At 34.7% G+C, this 24,721-nt stretch overlaps 1 protein-coding gene across 2 annotated transcripts in view; it reads left to right on the forward strand.

Moving 5' to 3' along the window:
* The window catches only part of LOC148951983 (uncharacterized), a 583,729-nt gene that overhangs the window by 435,869 nt on the left and 123,139 nt on the right, over nt 1-24,721 (forward strand). For both annotated transcript variants that reach the window (XM_089089456.1, XM_089089457.1), the window contains exon 9: nt 1,805-2,015. In XM_089089456.1, the coding sequence (XP_088945582.1) occupies nt 1,805-2,015 (211 nt within the window). The remainder of the gene's footprint in view (nt 1-1,804; nt 2,016-24,721) is intronic.

Here is a 24,721-nt window from a genome sequence, read left to right on the forward strand (position 1 = left end):
CAGACAAATCCACCTACCATACCAGTCATAGGTGGGGTGAAGGAAGGATTTTCTCTGAAATCTTGCTATTTCATTGAAGTACAGAAGGGGTCGTCAGACTTTTTTGTTGTGTGTTTTTTTTTGTGTTTCTGGACCAACAATTTCAGAAATTTTAGTCATATATAACATGTGACATTATAGATTTATTTTTTTCAAGTCAAGGGGTTATCTCACTTCTATAAGGGAAGAGGAAGTGAACCGAACATTTTGTTTTCAAAATATTCGAACAAATGCCCAAAGAAACCCTCGGACAAAGCCGCCCCACCTATCCAACGTTATACGCCGGAGACCAAGCAGGAATCGGAACAATTTGACAGTGTAGGAAAAAAAAACGAAAAAAAAAGCGACAAGTGGTGACGGGCACCTACTTAGAAGAAATTGCTGAAATTGCAAAAAACGGACATCAGCTTGTTAGTAACTGTACACAAATTTACAAATTTACCAGAATATTTTGCAGAAAACAAAATATATTTCTGTTGATAGTTTCAATTTGTTGTCTATTAGGTCAAAACAGCTTCTTCGGGTTTGACTCAATGGGAGAGTTAAGTCATTTAGGACCTTTCACCAGTGAAAAGGTCATTGTTAGGTCATTTTAGCAGTACAACAAATTAAAATTTACCAGTTTTACGTGATTCTTGCAATTTGGGAGGATTCAAAGTGGCAACCCAGGAAGGGGGTCGCCAAAGACATTTTGCTTAATATTTTAAGTATTCATTTCAATATTGTTGTAAAGGAACATTTGAAATTCCTTAACTTGCATAAATTAAATTATCAGTCCTCAATTAGAGCTTCATACAAATAGGAGTAGAGGAATTTGCCGAAGAACATTCAATGTTTGTATTAATTATGCTCCAGAAATTTTTTCCTATGAAAATGTGCATATTATTTTGCGTATCTAAAAAAAGAAAAAAGTCAGTAAGAAGATCAGAATACTTTCTCGTTTTGGATATTCCTACCTATAGTCTGAAAAATATAAATGGATTGTCAATCAAAAGCTTCGATACTAAAATCTAAGCAACTGTAAAAGCTTGAGCTAATCGACAAAGGAACTCCAAAAGAAGAGAAAAAAGCAATAAGGAAGAAAAGTGCCTTTAAAATAGTGGAAGAAAAGGTTAGAATATTATGAAAAAGTTGAAATGTTCCCTTAGGGCGCATGGGCGTAACTAGAAAATGTAGGAAAAGAGAACTATCCGTCGATGTACAGACTCAAAGAATGTAAAATTGCAAAAGAATTTTATAAGAGGTTTTTTAAATATCCTCCACCCCACCCATGCATAATCCTCACAGCAACCTGACTTTGAGGCCCTTAAAACTGCAGCAAGAATAAACAAAATTCATGGAGTATAGGCTAGAAATGCATCCAATATTATAATAATTGATCAAATTGAGTGGCACAGATGCCAGATTGGATTACTCAATGAAGCTAAGAACAGAGTAAAGCTACACAGAGGATAAATCAGTGGTTTTTATTATATTCTCCCAATGAATTGGTGAATAGGTTGTTGAAGACTTGATAAGCTTTTGGCTTTATAGTTTGTTCAACTTCATTGCAGCACTGAGTTCATCAAATCGGTTTCAGAAAAGAAAAGAGTAAGTTTGCAGTTCAACTCAATTCAACGTGTATTTTTTAATCATTTACGAGAAATAATCCTTATCTTAAAGAACTTGCTCATTAAAATATAGAGTATAGAGTCAATAAGTCTCAATGGCAGCAAACGAAAGAAAGAGATATTTGATTTAACTCTAGTGAAATATTTATTTTCAGGTTTCATGGGTTCGTCATAGAGACCTTCATGTCCTCACCGTGGGACATTTTACGTATACAACAGACGTTCGGTTTGGAGCGCATTATAGTCAATCAGCAGGTGACTGGAGTTTACAAATAAAATCAGTTCAACCAAAAGACTCTGGTCTGTACGACTGTCAAATTGGAACACAACCTCCAAAAAGCTTTTCTGTCAGACTACAAGTATACGGTAGGTGCTGTCAAACTGTATTATATTAAGAGAAAATCTTCACGACAGGTGCAAAGACGGAGTTTAAAACAGTTCGTGGTAACGAACTGTAAGTAATGAGCGATGCGGCTCAATAGTAACGGAAACTCTAAGAAACAGGGTCTTGATAACAATAGAGACATCAAAAGAATCGAATTTCGGTGACTATTCAAAATATACAATATTCAAAGAGTTTAATGTTACCCATCAAATGTTACGATCCCGATAAAATTTGTTCAATTTTCGAAAAAGGGGGGAAACACCCCCAAAACTTCAATTGACCTTAATGAAAATCCCAACATCAGCATATCAGAAAACCATACTGTAGAGGTTTCAAGCTCCCATTTACAAAAATGAAGAATTTTTGCCAGAAGGATGATCTCGGATGCGTGTTTATTTTATTTTTTTCCCCTGGGGTGATCGTATCGAACGAGCGATCCTAGAGAGCCGGTACAGCGCTCATTTGATTGGATGTCAAAAGTTATAGTGCCTTTTTTTAGTGACCGAAAACATTGGAGGGCACCAAGCCCCCTCCCACGCCACTTTTTTCCCCAAAGTCTCCTGATGGAATTTTGAGATAGTTATTTAGTTCATCATAGTCGAAAAATCTAGTAACTCTGTTTTTGAGGATGACTTAACCCTCCACAGTCCTCAGGGAAGCGCTGCAAGCTATGAACTTCACCAATTGATTGCATATAGTATTGGTTATTGTGGGGTATACAGATACTTTTAGGGCGGGGTATTCTTCTGGTGGGGGAATTACGTAGGGGGATCTTTTCATTAAGGACTTTTCGTGGGGGAAGTGAATTTTCCATGAAGGAGGAGCTGGATTTCCAGGCATTATTTAAAATCGATCAGAAATCTTTTTATTGTATCTTTAAAAGAGCAAATTGTTTATCTTAAAATTCTTTTGAATTTAATTTATCTTTTTTTATTTATATTCTAAGGTCTACCATAAAAAAAAATTTTCATCGGATATCTGAATAAAATGGCTTAATTACTGATTTGTGCATCTACAAGAAATAAAAACCCATTGACATTTTAACAAGATGATGCCACTTCAAGCAATTAGATGCTGCTTATGTGGAAGAAGAAGAAGAAATCCGTGCTCATTTGTCACTTAAACAGAGGGGGATATATTGTGAGACTAAGAAATAATCAGTTCTTTTTAGTTAGTTAAACAAAATAGCCGGGAAGATTTAACTTTTTACTTAGAAATATAGATTAATTTAAAATAAGCTCTAGCATGATTTTTTTATTTTTAGATTATTAACTTTTATTTTTCAACTAAATTGAAAGCTTAATGGTCTTGTAACCAGGGTCATACAATTGTTTCCGTAGTTTCATATAGTATTTCCATCATTAGAATTTGTCTTGTTGTCCTAGTGGTAGAAAAAAGTTTAAAACTGATAAATTTGGAAATCAAAGTCTTTGAACCCCTTGAAGGGTTCACAAACAACTCTTGAGGGGTGTACACACTACATAGCAGAGCATAAGTAGCTAAATAATGCTATATTTATGCATTTAGTGACTGCAAACTTAAGGAATGAATAGAAAATATTAAGGTCATTAGAAGGTCATTGAATTTAGCCCTCAGCTTGGGATCTTGGGAAGAAAATGTAAAATAAAACTACCCTAAACAATGACATTAAGTAAAAATTACTATTACTTGTTATCTTGGAATTTTTCGCAAGTGAGTTTTGTAACCTGTAGTGAAAAAAGTTTGGTGACCTCGGCATTATAGTGTAAAATCTAAAAATGCAGTTACCTGAGACATCTAAGGAGCTGCTGCATAGTTCTTTACTCCCAATCAGTTTCATCGCCTGTAGTAAATGTTTAAATACTTGTCTTGTTTTCCCCCGACATTGTGACTTAATATTAGCATACCTTTCATAAAAATATTGATTTTAAAGTGGTTGTGTGCAGGGTGAAATTCCTCAGCACCTCTGAAATTCAAGAATTTTACGGTAATTCCTATAATTCGCAATATATTTTACATGCTTTGCCTATGTTTTGCCTTTTCGCGTATATTTTGCCCTTTTCACATTTTTAATTACCTCGGATATGGATACGTGACTACATACTTGTTTTAAACCCCTCGTTTCTCTAAAACTAACACAAAACTGATTAAAAGAATCACATTAAATATATTTTCAATTACTTTTGCTTTAATATGAATATTCACAACTGTTAAATTCCCGTCAGCTCTGAAGGAAGGTCGCCTAAACGACATTATAGAAGCTGCTTGATTTAAAAACGCATAAAGGATTGTATAAAATAATTTGTGAAAAAATTGAAAACAGGAAGGAAAATGCCTGTTATAATATCTGTCACTGGTACGTAAGTTACTATTTTGTTCAAGTTTGTATATATATAACGTAACTTAAAATAAAAGCGAAAACACTTTAAATCGATAAAAATTGGACTGAAAAAGGCTGATAAGGCCTTAGTGTTCCGTAGAGGTATTTAACCAATTTAGTTAAAACTTATACTTTAATCATAAAACATTGCATGAGGTGGACCGATGCTTGATCCAGAGAGATTGTCTAAATTAAAAAGTAAAATTCTGGAAGACCATGGGCTTAAAAATGTATCAGGCAACCATGTTTTTGAGTCCAGTACCAGAAACTGTAGTTTAAATTGCACTATTTATTCCATGCAACAATGGCTTTTCAAATTACACGAGTAGACGAGACAGACCCAAAAAAGACATTAGAGACCACTGGTTTCGTTTTATAGTTCAGAGAGAGAAAGGTTTGACTCGAAACAAATTGCAAGAGAAATGATTTTTTGACTATCGGATTCAGAGAAATGCACTGATTCCAAATCTGCAAAGTTTGCTCATATAGCTGCTTCAAAAGGATGTTTTTTTGAGGTTGAGAATGATTTTGAGGGGTGAAGTTCGTGCTGCCTTACATAGGGGTTCAACAACAAAACTAATGTCCAGAATAGGGTATTAGATCACATTGATTCTCAAAATCTTCTTTATCGGAACTCACAACAAAAAATCAGGTTTTTTGAGGCTGAGGTTGATTTGAGGAGGTAAAATCCATTTTTCCATATAAAAGCGTACAACAACAAAATTGAAGTCTAGAATAGGGCACTAGATCACGATGATTATGAAAATCATCTTTATTTGAGGGTAAGGCTAAAAATTAGGTTTTTTGAGGCTGAGGCTGATTTCGAGGATGTGAAATTCGTATTTTCATATAGAGGGCACAACAAAAAATTGATGTTGAGAATAGGGTACTAGATCAAGAGGATTATGAAAATCGCCTTTATCTGAACGTAAATTAAGACTTTCATTTATTTATTTTCATCAGTGTTAAACCACGCTGAATCTGAATAAAACTGGTCTTAAAATGTAGAATAACAACTATTACCCATTTCAATGGTTTAACTAATGATTAAAACATTATCGACTTTTTCAGTTCTATAACATACATATGTGATAAAAAAAACAAAAAACGATACACTAGTCGTAGACCTTCGTTATCTTCCAGATCATCAACTCCGAGAAACTCAGTTATAACACAGTTAGCACAACTTGTTCCCTTGCAAGGTTCACAGGCCCTGGTGCATTTCATGTCATTTCTTTTGCAAGTGCATCGCATATTTGAGCCGTCGGTTTTGCAGTTACAATGAAAAACTGCAAGGAGAGAGTTAGCGGCAGTGGGGAGTTCGCCAAAACTGGGCGATATAATCCATTCTGAATTACATAAAGGAACTGGGCAGGGTCGAGATTACATTCCAGGGTTTTCCATGATTCAACTTTCAAATAAACTCGAAATGATTGAAGCTGCAAGTATCACTGGTGAAAGAACTTTAGACTCAAGATACGAAGCAGATGCTGTAACTTTCTCGATGAATTTGAGATGACGCAACTGATTGAGGGTTGAAATTGAGCCTGGAAACTTATACAAAAGCATCGTTGCTTTCTCCCCAACTGCGGGAATGTCGCGCTTGGTGGATAGTGGGTCCATGAAAACTTTAGCGGATTCGCAAAAATTGTTATTTTTTTATCAGAAGCTGTAGTCCCGCTTACTTTTCCCAATGCCATAGACACGAGAAGTTGAATTGCACTCAAGAAAAACGTGGACATACAAGATTGTGCTGTATATATGAGATCCAAATTTGAGTTTCGTTGCATTTATGTCCCAATTATATTCCAGCTTGAGGCCCAGAGTAAAAGTAGGTCACTTGGCTACCTGTCTGTGCATGTTGACACAGGAGTATAAGCAGATATGTGTCGTCTCCAACCAGAACAGTTGGCATAAAAGAAGCAGATCGAACTACAGTTAGAACAATGAGAAGACCAGCGTCACCTTCTCTCTGGTATACCTGACACCCAGCTTTGGTCATGTGCTCACTGGTCATTGCTATGATTGCTTGACTATTCTTGAAGTTGTTTAGAAACACTTCTTTCTTTTTAGAACAGACCATATTCCTGCTAAAATTGATCTGTGGGTACAATCGTGTCCCTTTCCGTCTCAAATGGGTGATGTCTTTGATTGAAGATGTTTGGTCGTATCCGTCGAAAACCACCGACGTTCTTTGAACCCCGTATTTCCATGCAACATAGTCAACTTACTTCCGGCAGGTACTATCATAAGTGGAGTTTTTTTCAAAGGATTCGGTGAAGCAGTGCCCCACCATCGATAACTATATGCTTTTATATGCTTTGTCAAATCTTCGACGGTTGGCTGCTGCTCTGCAACTAGACACCACATCGCATCAGTGAGGGCAGGCAAAATCAACCTCAAGCTAAAAAAAGACATATTTGTGAAACAGCTAGATGAGCAAACTTTACATATTTAGAATCAGCGTATTTTTCTGAGTCGGATAGTCAAAAAATAAGTTTTCTTGCAATTTATTTCCGGTTGAGTTCTTTTTTTCACACACTTTCTGGAGTATTAGGGATTTAAAAACCTCATAATTAGGATTTTTTTATTTTTGATACTGCCAATTTCTCGAAAAAGATCTGTAATAATTTTCACCTTCTTCTGCGAGTACAAATAGAACAAAATTTTGGATTGTGGAGATCATAAAGGATATTCTGAAAAAAATAAAAAAAACTAACAGAGATCCAGAGCCATTGATATCATCTGCCATCTTCATTTACATCGATATTGCTATAAAAATTTTAAAGATTGGCAGTAGGGTCGAGGGCTAAACTTTGTCTCTGGTGCCCAATCTTGGCAGCCTCACTTATAATTCTAAATTAGGCATCGTTATGTGTTTCGACAGTTCATAAGACTTATGTACTTGTTGTATTTGTTCTATTTACTAGAATTGGCATATTTCCGTACTTCTTTCGTTTTTCATTTCATTTGAAACTTGAAAGCTTATTAGTAATAATGTTTTTTGGTTATAGTATTGATGATTGTAGTTTGTCGGTGTGATTTAATAGCAAGAACAACCTTTTGTTTACGATGTTGGGCAATTCCCACGTAACGCTAGGCAAATAGAAACAACTCTTTCGAATGCATTGAAGATAATAACAAAAATTATTATCAGTGTTTTGGTCCGAAATTCCTTCTTCCCAAAAATACAATCACTAAATTGTATCCCTCAAAATTTGCAACGCTAGAAATAAGTTCTTATGTGAGCGCATCATTTTTGAAGCTTTCCAAACCATATTTGTTTCTTTCTATTCCTCCTAGCGAGTTTGCAGACCATCAGTTGGATAAGGAATTGCAGACCATTAGCTGGAAGGGGTTTTAAAGACCACGGGTGTCATCATCCCCCTCTAATTGTCAAATATCCAGAACAAATTAAGGTATATTTATCTTAGATGTGGTAAAACTGTGCTTTGACTAAGTTTAACCTCTTAGGAAATTCTTGACTATCGTTTATCCTCATTTAAATAAAGGACAAAAAAGGCACCTCTAAGCAGTAATTCAAAAACAGAAGCTATCGGCTTTCTCCAACTAATTTGATTAAACCTAGGTATTTGGAGTTCACTTCAACACGAAACCACTGGAGATTACAAAACATCGAAACAAAACAACAAATATGGTATTCAAATGCACAAATTAATTGACACTTTTCCCTCAATCAGCGACGATTGATGAGTGTTTTTCACGTATATACACATCTTTTGTGCCGAGGTCTTCTTAAAATACAATCACTCGCATAAATAGGAACTCTAAGAAGAGAAAAGCCTTTTACTTCTTTCTCTATAGCTTTTAGCTAAACTTTATTTTGACATCGTTTTCAAATAACTATGAAAACTTTCAAGCTTTTCATTAAAAGCCAGGAAGTTTGCAATATAGGCTACACGAAAAAGAAGGGAAACTAGAATAGTTAGATTTGTTTTCCTGAATGGATGAAAAGAGATATGAAAATAATTATTGTATTGCTGGTGGAAATATAACTGCTTTTTCGAGCTAATCAAACAGTTCGTGGTAACGAACTGTAAGTAAAGAATGACTCGGCTCAATAGTAACTGAAAAGTCTAAAGAATAGAATTTTGATAATAATAGATACATCAAAAGAAGTGACTTTTTATGCTGATTCCAAATATATAAAATATGTTAAAATTAACGATGTCCATTAAAAGCTACGAGCCTGAGAAAATTCACGTGAGTTTCCAGAAAGGGAAGAAACAACCCCAAAATGTTAAGAAATCTTAATCAAAAATGTTCCATCCGATTCATCATATCAGAGAACTATATTGTAGGGGTTTAAAGCTCCCATCTTCAAAAATGTGGACTTTTATATTTTTATTACCGACGAAAGATCACGAAAACATGTCTATTTATTTTTTCCTTTCGCCAGTGTGATCGTATCGAACCAATGGTCCTTAGAAGGTTGGGAGAGGACTCGTTCAAGTGTAAATTAAAATCTCTAGTGCCTTTTTGAGAGATCAAAAAGATTGAAGGGAAACTAGCTCCCTCCCCCCCATCCCGCGCCGTTTTTCCCCAAAGCCATCTCATCAAAATTTTGAGATGGCCATTTTGTTCAACATTGTTGAAAGTTCTAATAACCATGCCTCTCGGGAGAACATGACCCCCTAAGGCCCCTGAGGGAAGGGCAATAAGTAGTGAAATTTTCCTATTATTCACATATAGCATTTGTTATTGGGAAATTAAACAGACATTTGTCGGGGTGGGTAAACTTATTGGGGGGGGGGGGGTCTACAGAGAGAATTTTCCGTGGGGAGAAGGTTTTCGTGGATGAGATTTCAAGGGAAATTTTACACGAGGGAAATGGCTAGAATTCCTATACGAAATTCTTTTTATTTTCTTACTTTGTCTTTGATGATTCAATTTTACATATGGAGATGTTCCTGGGTGACGTATATTAGCGTGAAGAGCAAGTTGTCGAGATGGGGGAATCCCCCCTGAAGTACGAAACAATTTCTGTTTTTAATGTTGCTCCTCACTGTAAGTTGAAAAAATTTGTTTGTTTTTTTACTTCATTGCTTTTACGGACTGATTTTATTAAGACACCATTATTACAATTCAAGTTCCATCATTCCTCATTAAATATGTTTTTAAGGAATGAAATTAAATACGAGTGAATTGAAGACGAACTGGCTAAACTACCATGCTTTCATAACTCCAAATAGATGTTGATTTAGTTGAATAGTTAAGGAATGATTCCGAATAAAACTACTAAAGATTTAAATTAAACCCACGATTCAAGAATGAGATAATAATAATAATAATTTAATTACCCACCATCTATAAAAATATTATAGTGGAGCACAACAAAAAAGAAAAAAGGAAACCAACTTCAAAAAATAAAAATAAAGATACGAAACTCAAACAAATGCAGGTGAAAAACGACGTCTCATCAATCTGACTTTGAACACTGAATTGTCCCGAATGGTCGACCTTGGATGGCTCCGGTAGTCCATATTTTTCCAGTCGAGAATTCCGGTATCGCTTGGATATATACAGTAAACACTTTGCAGACTTAGAGTAGCACTTTCGGATTTTTTCACAGTCTGTCACTGTCAGCATATGGGAGGCACTGGCAAGATAGATTAAATGTGGCTGGCAAGCTGAACGATAAAGTGAGGCTAGAGATTTCCTGGAGTAGCGTCCGCGATTCGGCACTACAGACCCGTAAGCACGTTTAATGGCGGTGGTTGTTTGTTTGACGATGGATTGCCTGGTTTTACCGATCGTTTCTGCAATCATGATACCCAGATATCGTAGATCAGACACTGCAGGGACTGCATGATTGCCAAGGGTCACAGATTCATTTTTAGGTGCGTTGAAGGTTAAAAACTCGCACTTCTCTGTACTGATAGAGAAACTTCATTAGAATATTTACTAAAAAAAGACACATTTTTAAAGGTTAGAAAGAGAAAAATACACACACTAAGAGGAGAATGAATAGAAGGAGAAAAATATGCACGAAAAGGAAACTGACAAAAATTTGCGCAATTATTACCAACTTTAACATTTAAGCACTTACTAACTATGGGACAAAAACTGACACTTGACAGAGGACACATCAATAAAAAATCGACAATTCTATATCTTGTGAAGTTGTTATTCTATGGTATTTGGGGGTTGTAGTTGTAGATGCCTTTATTCTCCCTTTATAGGGGAGATAAACTCTGGCCCTAAGGTAATTAAACTTTGGTAGCGTGCCTTAGGCTATGACTGAACTAATGAGGCGTACCGACTGGGTATGTTCGAGAAGCTAAAAGTAGATTGTAGAAAGGTTGTCTAAAATACAATACTTTTATTCATTTAACCTATAATATAATCGGATATATTCTGTCTACTGGGACTGGCTGTCCCAAGTAGACCCCAAGTCTCAAAAACAACAATAATATGTAAATAGATATTTAGAAACTTACAATGATAAAACAAAGTTCCAAGGTATTTCTAAAAACAACGGACCAGAGGTCAGTCCGGCATAAAGATAGTATAAGATTTTCCCTTCCGATAAAATGTAGCTTTCATACATTTTTATCAACCACACCGTCCCACGTAATCGCTAGGAAGTGGTAATTTCTCAATTTCCCGTTAAACAGAACTTAGCAGGATATGTTTCTTATCTTAATAAAAAGTGGTATTTCAAAACTTTATATTTGCGTCATATATTTTTACTAAATTAATAATTAACTAAATTAGAAATCTTTACCACATTACTCTCCATTTAAAGAAGAATTGTCCCAATTCTCAATATTTTACTTTTAAAACAACTTAATTTTGTTTACAGTTATTATGCTGCCATCTTTGGTTCATTATTTGCATATACCCTCAATGGGTTTCCTTAGGGTAATGTTTCTGGTCCAATATAGGCCATGTTCTCTTCTGTCGAAGGATTTCAATTTGAAATTCATCCTTCTTTCTCTTTTTCTCTGTCTCTAGAATTGACAATTACACTTTTTTTTACCCTCTTCATATGCATCTTCTGTTTTACTTGACCCCAAGCGGGTTAAACATAATATTAGTGGTTTTGCTTGAATTAAATTTATATTCGAAAAGTTTTATGAATTTTTTTAGTTAAATTTAATTTCAAGTAATAATTTAAGTTATCTGTGTGATGTGGTTGATATACTGTTTATTTTTTTTTTGTTTTAGAAATGCCTTGGTTAAATTACATATAACATTATTGACTTTTAAATTTTCACATATATTTTTTTTCACATATTTCAATAACATAAGCCATTTGGCTATGTAGCACATTTTCTAGGCCTAAATTAAGTTCTGTTTTTATCTCACTTTCGGACGAACTTGTAGTAAAGTCTGTATTGCTACTATAGTTTGCAAAATTTCAGTTGATTGAGTAAGCGATGATAGTTTCAGGATATATTTGAACTGGCTTTGAAATTTGCTACTTTCCAAAAATGCGTCAAAGAAATGATTGAGAAATGGATCCAAAAAAATGTTATGAAAAATTTGATTTCCAAAAAAAAAAATCAGCTAAGGCTGTATCTAAAATAAATATTAACATTAGTATACATATAAAGCATAAAATTTTACACATATAGTAGAAAGAAAAACTCAATTTTGTAAAGTTTAATTCTTTTCATTACTTTTCTCTCTTTTAATTACTCCAAAATAATATCTCGCTTAAATCGAAATGTTATGTTTCTTGCTGGATCATTCTTTTCAAAATAAAAATATTAATACTTTGACTCGAGGTCAAACATTTACATATAACATTACATCACTAGTTAAAATTTAAAGTAAATTCAAAAAGCGTATATATAAATAAGCATTGTATAATAACTTACACAATTATGACAAGTAACAAATATACTTTAAAGCATCAAACATTTTTTTTGTTTTTAAACGTTGATTTTTTGCAAAGCAACGTAAAAAGTGGTATAATTCTTTTTTTTTTTCATCCGTAAACACTCGAATTGCGAATTTATTTACATTAGTAACAAGTATTACTGTGACACAGTAATAAAATCGCTTCAAAACAATCATCGATTTCTGTTTTACTTCCATTTTCATGAAATCATAGTGCCAATCGAATTGTCTGTGGTTGTAGATAAGTTTTTTTTTTTTTTTTTTTTTTTTTTTTTTTTTTTTTTAACGTTAGATTATGGTTTTTTGCAGACAGGGTTTCTTATATCCTTCCCCTCGAGGGTTTGATGTTTCATATTATACCAAAATTTAAGACCCCATATAAACAATCCCAGAACCACGATAGTAGTTATGAAATATCCCCAAGTATAGGCTAATAAGCCTTTATAATATGTGGTTCTTTCTATTTCCATCTAGGTAAGTCTTTTTTTCCGGGTAGCGATTTATTATTCATTTCTTAGTAACACGAGTTTGCAAATATAATTACAGTTCTATGCGCTATGATGCGCAAAAAAAACTCACACTACGTCTATGCGCTACGCGCTACGTGTGCTCAAGGGTTGTCAAAAACCTGAGAAGAATTTTTTTTTGCATAATACTAGGTTTAACTGTAGTAATTCACATATTCAAGGTTTATAATTTTCTAAAAGAATATATATCTTTTTTTTTCAAAACTATATTCAACAATAGCTAAATTTGTAGCTTGAGAATCAGTTTGAAAAAGCTTGAGATGGAATTTTCTGACTTTTTTTACCTTCTTATTGTGCCCTCACCTCAGTAATATCTATTTGGTGCTTGATCACCATAAAAAGCGCCTGGTAGGTTCAACAGCAGTTTTCCTTGTGATTCTGTTCAATCTAATAGGTTTATTAAGAACACGAGACACACCAATATATTATGTATATCTACACTTTTTATTTGTAGCTAAAATCTTCCCATAGGCTCTTCCCTTTAGTAAAAAGGTGGTTCTTTTCCAAGGAATATATCCTTATCTCCATTTTTTTTTTTTTCCGTACGATAGTTTTTTTTTTTTTTTTTTTAAGACATATAAGCGAACTTAACTGTTTTCGCTTTAACTTCCCAACTTTAAGTTGTCTTGCCTTAAATTTTGACTTCTACTTGTGTCCTTTTGTCACCCAATTTCTTTTACTTTACTTACGTCTGTCTATATTTTTAACTTGAACCATTTTTTTTATTTTTTTTTTGATATTTCAATTGAGCCTATGGTTTTTTTAAAGTCTTTTATGCTTTTTAAGTAAAATATATCTTTTTTTTAAGCCTATATTTATATGTTTCATGTTCTTTTTCAATAACCTTAACAAGTTTTTATTCTGATTGCCCTTTATGATGAAATTCATTATCTCCATATTTCTAAGAGGTTGGGGGGGGGTGTCTAATTTTTGCAACCTGTATTTTTTGAAATTATTAAAATTTTTTCTTCTAAAGTTTTTGTGTTAGAAAAGTACTGAAGTTTTTCAGCTAATTTTTTTTTTTTTTAACACAATTAAGTTTTTACTTGCATTTGCTAGTTCTAATATATTACTTAAAATTCAATTTTTACGATATACTTTTTTCCAATTTTATACTAGCTCAAATTACCATTTTATTTGCCACGGAAACAGAGGCAAAAATTCCCTTGTAAGGCTAAATAACTTTGAATTCGGTGCTCCGTATCTGCGGTTTATTGATAAGCTTGTATCTGGGAGAATTACAAGAATGAATTTATGTTCATTACTGCGAGTTTTTTTGTTGTGAAAGTTTATATTTTATTTTCAATTAAAAAGTGGATTAGTTTAGTTTCTGTTAGGGTTCGACGACTTGGGATTTGGGTGTTTGGGTTGGCACAGGTGAAAATCAATTATTTAAACTAGGGATCTCCTGTGCCAATTCGTTTTCTCAGATCCAATACATCGCTAGAGTTAAAATTATCTTGAACTACTGTGGTTTTCTTGTGACGTTGGGGATAATTTTTGGCTGATTTTTAATGGTGTTTTTTGTGGGGTTTTACCTCCTGGTAAGTTTTTTTTTTTAGGTTAAAATTTTTTTTTCGCTTTTCGTTTACTTTACCTATCACTCTTTTTAATTTCTAAGCCCATTCTAATTTTTGATTAAATCTTCATCGCGCTTCTTTAAAATTTCTTTTTTTCCTCCCCTTACCATTTGTAACCAGTAAAAAAAATATTCTCCCAGATTATAACTATTTATAATAAGATTACAGATAGCTTGTACATGTAGTGCACTTAATGTAAACTCTTGCTGTTTTTCTTATTAATACTATTTTTAAAAATTCTTAAAAAAAAAAGATTTTTTTTTTTTCTTTTTTTTTTTTTTAATTCGACTGAAAGTTTCACCTCCACTTAACAACTTAACTACTTAACAACGAGAGGCCAGCAGTGGTTGAGCTCGACTCCAAATTTGCTAGCTTCCAATGACCCTATTTCAGTAAACTAACCTCCTTCGTTTTTTTTTAAATTTTCCCCCCCGAAAGAAAAAAATAATTTTTTTCAATATACATATTAAAAGAATCGCCTTTTAATGCTGATTCTAAATATGTATAATTTAATTAGGTTCACTAAACCCATTTAAAAGTTACGTGGCCTTACTTATTTCCTTTTTCCTTTTGAAGCGAAGCCTAATTTGTTTTGACAAGTCTTGACATTATACCGCTCGAGAAGTCTTATCTCGTTTTGGAAACAAAATTTTTACGAGAATCTATGATGTCACTTCAGATCGGAGTTATCATTTAAAGTGAGAAGGTGATGGTAATATTTTTTAATGGCTATATATATTTGAAAGAAAACTTAATGTTATTTATATACTGATTAAAAAAGAAAATATATATATTTCTTTAGTTGCTTTTTACTCGTTTTATTATTTTTTTTCCGTAATATTATTTCTATTTAGTTACTGGTACAATCTACGTGTAGGCTAATTTGAATATAATTCACTCTATTTGATTTGTACTATCAGACCGTGTTTTATCTGATATACACTCTACCTGATATTCGACTAAACTTTACTGATTTATAATCAGAGTAGACTTGAGGATGATTCGTCATTGAGTAACCGTAAGAGCGGACTAGAATTATCAATATTAGCTATCCCAATAGGATGCATTGTCTTCTCTATTTGTCTTAATGTGGGCTTATATTCTATGTAAACAAGTATGAACACTGTCTTGTTTTAAATCTACATGGCTCAAAAACAGCCATGGTTTAAAATTCAAGTTTGAACTTTTTTGTGACTCATCTCGCGGAGCTAATTCAGAATTTGAATTTTTTCTAACAACATTATTCAGATGAAGGTCATCTGTGTAGGTAAAGGAGACCCTTTTAAGACCTATCCCCATGCCTCCATTTTCTGTGATTAACGGTTTCTTTCACTGAATTTCTCGCCTTATGCAGAGTTCCCATCAGAGCTTGGTAACAACTCTTTTTTTTGCTTCCTTCGGCGACTTTTGCTAAGCTTCCACATTTGCTTTCTTACTTATAACGTTACTTTTCTCGTTTTTTCCGTCCCTTTCCTCAGGTACTTTAATTATATATATTTATATATCTTTTCCCTCCTTTTGCTTGTGAAACTACATAACTAACCTAGTATTTGTTAGCTTTAACAAAGGTAATTCTATTGCTTATTACGTCGTAAAATGCCATATTTTAGAAGCATCTCTACTCCTAAAACACTCGGAAATGGCAGCTTCTAACCTATAATTGTTCGGACCACAATTTATGTGCTTCCTTTGCTAAATTGTAGCAGTGTTATCCTTGAACAATAAGTCCATAGCCTGTACCTGTAGTAAGGCTGAATTAGGACCCTATTTGCTACTTTTATGCCTAAAATTCTTCTGTTTCTACAAACATTTCATCGGTCCAGCTAGATTTTTTTTCTTTACGTATTATCTTTTATTTTATTCTTTCAATTCACGGTACAAATACTTTAATATTTAGTAATATACGGCACTACTACATTGCATTTATTACTAACACTAAAACTACTAATTATGCACTTGCTTCTACTTGCTAAAAACTAGATACTGTATTCTTTTTCTATTTTACAATTCTTGATCGAGCCTTTTTCCCATTTTATCTATTGTACCCAAATCTATGAGGGGATACAAATCTATTTCTAATAGCCAAATTTCGAGCAAAGCTGCTCGAAGTTTTGCTAATTCGAGCGCCGCTAAAAGCGAAGTACATTTACTTTCCCCCTCTAATACGGTCATTTCGATTTTCTTTTTGTATTTTGCAACCTTATTTAGTCTCCTCGACCCAGTTTTTCCAACGGCCACCAGTTGTTGTGAGGTGTTCGAGGGGCTAAAGGTAGATTGTAGAGAGGTTGACTAAAATTACAATACTTTTATTCATTTAACCTAAAAAGTAGATCGTAGAAAGGTTGTCTAAAATACAATACTTTTATTCATCCCACCGCTGCCACCAGTTGTTGTGAAGTTGTTATTCTATGGTATTTGGGGGTTGTAGTTGTAGATGCCTTTATTCTCCCTTTATAGGGGAGATAAACTCTGGCCCTAAGGTAATTAAGCTTTGGTAGCGTGCCTTAGGCTATGACCGAACTAATGAGGCGTACCGACTGGGTATGTTCGAGAAGCTAAAAGTAGATTGTAGAAAGGTTGTCTAAAATACAATGCTTTTATTCCTTTAACATATAATATAATCGGATATATTCTGTCTGCTGGGACTGGCTGTCCCAAGTAGACCACAAGTCTCAAAAACAACAATAATATATAAATAGATATTTAGACACTTACAATAATAAAACAAAGTTCCAAGGTATTTCTAAAAACAATGGACCAGAGGTCAGTCCGGCATAAAGTTAGTATAAGATTTTCCCTTCCGATAAAATGTATCTTTTATACATTTTTATCAACCACACCTTCCCACGTAATCGCTAGGAAGTGGTAATTACTCAATTTGCCATTAAACAGAACTTAGCAGGATATGTTCCTTATCTTAATAAAAAGTGGTATTTCAAAACTTCATATTTGCGTCTTATATATTTTTACTAAATTAATAATTAACTAAATTAGAAAGCTTTACCACATATATGCAATGGTCAGCAAATCTACGAGACACTTCGTCCTTTTTTGGACAAATCTCCAAAACACCGTACCATCGGGAGATATAGCTATTATGAGGCAAAATACGGATACTGAGGAAACACTTGCAGAGACTAGCGAATAACGACACGATTCTCTTTTTGTAAGAGGCGGAGTAAAGTTTCCATAGAGGTCTCAAAAGCGGTGGCCGGCGATTACCCCCCCCCCCTGGTGATTACCCCCCCCCCCCAATACCCCATGGAAAATACCTTCCGGAAAATACCCCCCCCCGGAAAATACCTTGCCGCGGAAAATGTCCCCCGTGGAAAATATCCCCCGCGGAAAATACCCCTGGATAATACCACCCCCCCCCAGAAAATACCCCCATGAAAATACCCCCCTCCGTGGGAAATAAGCCCCGCGGAAAAAAAACCGTAAAATACCCCGAGAAAATACCCCCCCCTACGGAAAATGCCCCCGCGGAAAATACACCCCGGAAAATACCCACCCTGGAAAATACCTCCCCCCGTGGAAAATGCCTCCGTGGAAAATACCCCCCCCGGAAAATACCCCCTCCCCCCAGAATATCACCCCGGAAAATACCCCCGCGGAAAATACCCCACCCCCGGAAGTAAACACCCTCCCCCCCGTGGAAAATAAGGCTTTCCCAATTTGAAAATTTTATTTGAGTTTTTTTTCCATAGGGGGAAGGAGTTTTGGTTCTTGTGTATTATACGCCACTCACTCAAGTTTATGCTATGTAAAACTCGAAAACAAACCGGTTTCTTCGGTTAGTTTCTTTCAGGTTAGCACGAGACAAGGCAAAGACAAGTGACATAATAGATGGAAAATATATAATTTGGGCTATATATTTACACATAAGGGAGGGGGTGGTAAAGTATTTGGACAGTTTGAAGTAAGAAAACAATTCTTAATTCATAATATTCAGAATAATTGTACCTACTTTACCCCCCCCCCCCTAATGTGTAAATATATAGCCCAAATTTGTTTCTTAAGTAACGAAGAAACCAGTTTGTTCTCGAGTCTTACACATCGTAATCTTGAATGAGTGGTGTATAACACACAAGTATCGGAATTTTTCATGGAGAGAGAGCTGGATTTCCCGGTATTGTTTAAAAACGATCAGAAATTAAGTTTAAAAAAAAAGTTTTTTTTTCAACTGATTGTAAGGAGCAACATCAAAGCTTACAAAAACAGAAACTATAACGTACATGAAAGGAGTTGCCCCTTCCACAAGACCTTGCTCTTTACACTAGATTTGAGTTTTTGTCCAAATTCTTTAAGGACGATTCCTGAAAGACAATGGTTATTTAATTAGAACAATAAGATTTGTTTAAAAATTCTGTAAGAAAAAATTAAATGCAATGATCGAGGTCTTGAGGAGGAGGCAACCCCTTTCATGTATGTAATAAATTCATTTCGTTTTAAGATTTGATGTTGCTCCTCACTTTCAGTTGAAAAACTTGTTTGTTTTTATTTGATTACTTACAGATAGTATTTGTTAATTGGAAACATACGTTTCTTAAAGAAAATAAAAGAGCCTCATTAAATAAAAAATGAACAGAAATAAAATCAAATAAAGTAAAAACTATGGTAAAAACTGTGGAGTCTAATAGAAAATATTAAAAGATATGAAATATTTTTTAGATGAAAAGGACTATATCAATAAAAAATGAACGAAAATTAATACAGAAAATTTTTTCCACAAAACAAGTTTGTCAAAGAATAGTAAACAGCCTCGTTAAGCCAAAAATGAGTAAAAACAAATTCAAATAATTTTCCAAGCGTAAAACTACCGCAAATAACCATAAATAAATGAACTAATCCCAAAAAGAACAGAAATTACGGTAAATAGCCTATTCAAACTCAAAATAGCAACAATTAGCATGAGTAGAGCTGACAACCCCCACACCTCCTCAATACATTTTAAATGTTTTCACTTTTTTTTTACTTTAACAAATAAAATAGTATTAAGACTATAAGAATAGAAATCAGAATATGTATATCAAACTGACAATACATGGTTTTTTTTTTTAAGTAAAGTGCAAATTCAGGTCTGAAGAAGACATAGGTGTTGTCATCCATACTCCTTTTAATTTCTGCTCGTTTTTAGTTTGACTAGGCTATATATTATAATTTATGTTAGTTTTGGGTTTCATTTATTTGTTAATGGTGATTTGTGGTAGTTTTACGGAAATAAGAAAAACAAACTGGTAGAATGTGACAACGCTTTCGACCATAAAAACTTAAACAATTTAGAATTTGTTGGCTTCCAAAGCCAACTATCCTTTCAAAGGATAGCCAAACCTTCTTAAAGTTTTTGGTGTCATGTGTTTTAGCTAAATTTTGATGATTGTTCGCCTGTATTTTTTTTCTTCTTAAATTTTTTTTTATTTGGCATCTGCTACCGCCAAAAATTTCAGAAGTTCATATAGAAGTCTTTTCAACACAAATAGATTTGTGTTTTTTTTTCTAAGTTTTTAAGATACTTCTGGTGCGTAAATTCCTCTTTTTCCCGTTCCTTAGCACTTTTCAACGAAACTAAAAAAAAACTCAAATAAAAATGTCAAATTTAGAAACCTTATTTTCAACGGAGGGGGGTGTATATTCCGCGAGGGTATTTTCCAAGGAGGGGGTATTTTCTGTGGCGTTTACTTTCCGTTCGGGGTATTTTTAGTGGGGGTGGCACTTTCTGGGGGGTATTTTCCGCATCGAGGTATTTTCCGGAGACTAAACACCTAGAACCCTTCCTTAGTTAGCGATCAGTGCACTCCATCTAAAAAGTGGTGGGCCCGGTCTCATTAGTCATGTAACCCTCCTGATGCAGATTATCCTCATTCAGGGTATTGTCCCAACCACTTTCTCAATTGGAGATCTTACACAAGTTCCTAAAAAAGGAAATGTTACCATGCAATGCTCCTGTTTCCGTCCAATCATGGTTGCTACCTCTCTCTGCAAGTTATTTGAACTTTTATTCGTAGATGAGTTTGAAAAACTGTGTTGCAGTCCACCAAGACAATTCGGTTTCCAACGCGGTATTGGTTGTGCAGAAGCGCTTCATGTCGTTGCATATTTGCACTCCTGGATGCACACAAATCAGGAGAAAGTCTAGCGATCGGGGGCTTAGACCTGCATAGAGCGTTTGATTCATTGATTCATGCGCTTATGTTGCTAAATTCAGCTAAAAGAGGAGTGAACTCAAATATCATCCGGGCTTTCCGCGATCTTTATTCTCGCCTTCGCGTGCGACTCAAGCTCCCTCCCGATAAAGGCCTTCCACCAGCCCCGCGGTCAGCTTTGATACCAGTCCGTAAAGGTGCCCGTCACGGGGCAGTTTTATCCCCCAATTTCTTCAACAATTACATTATTGAGCCTCAAGACAGCTGTCCTTCATCATGCATTCTCAGTTCCATTGACATCTCCCTAGTATGCTATGCTGATAACACGCTGAATCTCAGCCAGACGCTTAACCGCCTTTCAGAAACATTCTCATGTCTCCAGTCCAACTACGAGAAAGTCGGTCTGAGATTTAACTTCCAAAAGTTGAAAGTCTTGCTTTACAATTGGAAGAATGACCCTCCTACTAATATCACACTAGGTGATTTCTCAGTAAAACCAGTTGATAAAATAGTATATCTGGGGTTGCCAATAGGTACCTTATTACAACATACCCGCTCCCTCCTGATCTCACAGCTTGAACGGCGAATTTCCAGCTCCTATGCTTTGATCGTTAAATCCACTCTGAGATTTAACCGTCCACTACTGGCAAGTATTTACAACGCTACCGCTCTGCCACATATATTATATGTGACCCCTTTCTGGAATTTATTTGCAAACCGTGAAAAGTCTAAAATCCGCTCTTTATTTTTCCGTTTTGCAAAGTACCTACAAAAATTACCACCTTGGACAAAAAATAGTTTTCTGATTCGGCGCTACAACCTAGCGGACCCAAATCTAGCTGTTGAGACACATAGCCGACAAAAAACAAAACCAGCAATTCTAAAGCACGAGTGGACAAGTTTGCTAGTTTAATTTTCCCTCTTGTTTCCCTTTTTTGTTTTTTTTTTCTCCTTTCAAAAGTTGTTTTCGAAGAAGTTGTTGTTTCTGTTGTAATCTTTGAGTATGTTATCTTTCTGTTTCCACTTTTCGTACTATTTTGTATATTATTTAAGAAGTTATTGCTTTTGTTGTTATTATTTTTTTTTCTTTAGTATATTATCTTTTTGTTTCTTCTTTTCGCATTTTTGTATACTCTGTCATTGTACATTTATTGTATACGACGGGTTTTCAATATATATATATATATATATATATATATATATATATATATATATATATATATATATATATATATATATATATATATATATATATATATATATATATATATATATATATATATATATATATATATATATATATATATATATTATTATTTGTTTGGGTAGTTCCGCTGTAGCAGAAGGGGTTGTTTTCCCTTACTCAAATGAGCAAAACCTAGTTTAGTTTATAAGGCTTTGATCTAATTTGGCCATTTCTCTCTAGCTGGGCTTCCCCCTTTCTGGGATTTCTTATTAAATGTATAGATTTAGAAAATAATTTTGTCCCCTCTATCTTGTTGTCTTGGCCATTGTTCTGTCTTCTTGCCTCTCAGTTTAGTTCTATTTTAATATTGCTATAAGCTTTCTAGTATTCTCCCCAGAAATAAAGTTAAAGGGCCTGGATTCCCTAGGAATACTATCAATGGTGGGCCTTCCCTTGTACTTTTGATTTGGAAGTTATGCTGGATAATGTGTATTTTGTTAAAAAATACGTATATTCTTTGCAAAACAAACGAAATCAAAAGTACTTTCAGCGCAGCCTCAACGTGACGGGGAACAGGGTGTTAGATATGACTTTTATGATAAGAAAATAAATATCAAAGCAAGGATTAATTTCAGATATAAGTATTCTGGACCCAAAACTCTACTTATTTCTCTATTATTTCCAAATGGGTTTCCACGAATTAACAATATTGTACTTTTATTTATATCTAACTCCACTCTGGCTAAGCACGCTGAATCTGTTTATCTGTAAATTATAATGTAAATTGTAAATGTTTATCTCCCCACTTTCTCCTCTCTCTCCTTCTCTCTATTTTTCTTATTTGCATGGTCATTAAGAGCTTTTGAATTTGTAGCTTGCAGGTGATTTTCTATTTGAAAATTCTATTTAATAGGCTTTCTAGTTTTCAGTTTGTCTTTATTGTTTGTAGGCTTTATTTTCAAATCTTCCGAAAGTATGAAATCTTGAAATAATCAGTTGTTTCATTACTATTTCTTTGATCTGCTTGACACGCGTCCTCTTGGGCTTTCTTCTTTCACCAGACAATCGATATAACTCCGAGATAAATTTCCATCTTCTGGTAGACGAATTAAGCGTAGCTTGCTGATCGGCAAGAATTGTCCTTTCCATTCCTTTAGGGTGCCGTATGGTCATTCCTTTGGGATGACCTCTAGGGCGAGAGCCATGTACTCAGCTATTGAAGACTATCTACGAGACACAAGTATTTTTTACACGTTTGATGTGTCCCAGCTGCATGAGCAGTACCAGTTTTATTCTATCATGGATGGTATGTTGACCGTAAAGAAGGTCTTAGACAGTTAATCATTTTGATCAAAAGCTTCCGTCAATCGATCGACACAAGCATGATTGACCGTTGACACTTGAGCTAAGCGTTGATGGTAATTAATAGAAAGTTTGAACAACTCAAGTGGTTGACGAGGTTGATTGACCGTCTAGGCTAGTTTGGTTCAAGCATTGCATCAGTCACGCACCAACAAGCATGGAAGACACATCGCTTCCCCGAAACTCACAATGCAAAAATGCGGAATGCGAGTTCTGTATTATACCGGGATTACCCTGTATTATAGAAGGTTAAAATTAAAGACTATTATAACCGAAATAAGAAAAGTGCGGCATTTGACAGGATATTGCAGGCGGTAAAGACATTGAAACCAGATCATATGGTTCCTGAACTATAAAATGAATGACTTACTTACTTTGACTTATGCCTCCTGCCGGGCGCTGCTCGGCGTAGAGAGTGACGTGTGCCTCCTCCATCCACTTCGGTCCATGGCAAGCGTTTGCACATCACTCAACCTGATATTTGTCATCTTCAGGAACTCGGACAGGCTGTCAGACCATCGTTTTTTCGGTCGGCCTCGAGGTCGCTTCCAACCGGCTTTGACAGGGTCGAAGTCGTGGATCGTTTTCGCAGGTATGTGTGGAGGCATTCGAAGTAGGTGTCCGAACCATCGTAATGCTCGCTCGGCTGCTTGGGTCGAAAACCGAGACTGCTTGGTGAGCTGCAGCAGCTTCTCATTGCTGACGAAGTCGAGCCATCGTAGACAAAAAAAATGAATGCTTTAAGAACAAATCTCAATCGCGAGTACAAGGCAATTGACGGAACTGCTTTGGTCAGGATTGAAGGGCTGATTGAAGGGTCGATTGAAAATTGATTGAAGAGCACGTCAATTGATTGATGGAACTTCTTGATCAAAATGATTGACCATCTAGGGCATCCTTAAGATTTCGGAGAAGCTTGATCTCAAATATATAAGCACCGTAGGTTACAGTAATGCCTGATCGCGCTAAATAACGTATTCTATGATGATAAAGCGTTAGTCCTCCACAGCGTGTTGAATGTATTCTACAAAAACACGTTAAAAATAATAGCCATACTTAATTTTGAAACATTGTGCAATATTGTCTAAGTACAATATATCATATCATAGGTGACTAGCCGTACATGGCATAATAAAGCAGTAAGGTCATCAATACCAAATCAGTTACCGCACTTTGAGCAATGCCCTGCTGCCTTAATAGATTCGTTAATGAAATAATCAACCTTACACCTCTATATATATTGGCATCAGTTTATATTATGAAACAAAGTTGTCGAAGTTCCATGTGATAGACAGAGCTAAATACAGTAGATAAATAACTGACATACATATGTTTAAAATTCCAGTGAGTGTAACTACCATATACAGTGAAGCATGTTGTAGAAGACTGTAATGTAGCTTTAAATCACCTATTTCTGATACTTTTTCACAAATGTGTAAAACGAAAAAAAAAAAATCAGAACGGAGTGAAGTAGCATATTGTCAAAAAGTCTGTTTTGCTATGCTATTATTTTTCATGTAGGTGCATAGCTTGGTATAAAAAAACTTCTAAAACTGCAAAGCAAATTTTGCAACGTTCTTATTTTCGTATTTACATTTTTCGTATTAATAACATTTATGTATAAGAATAACTCATTTTTATGGAAACAATTCAATAAAAAT

The sequence above is a fragment of the Artemia sp. Qi Xiang Cuo genome, chromosome 5 (assembly GCF_049724085.1).
Source record: "Artemia sp. Qi Xiang Cuo chromosome 5, ASM4972408v1, whole genome shotgun sequence".
Lineage (NCBI taxonomy): Eukaryota > Metazoa > Arthropoda > Branchiopoda > Anostraca > Artemiidae > Artemia > Artemia sp. Qi Xiang Cuo.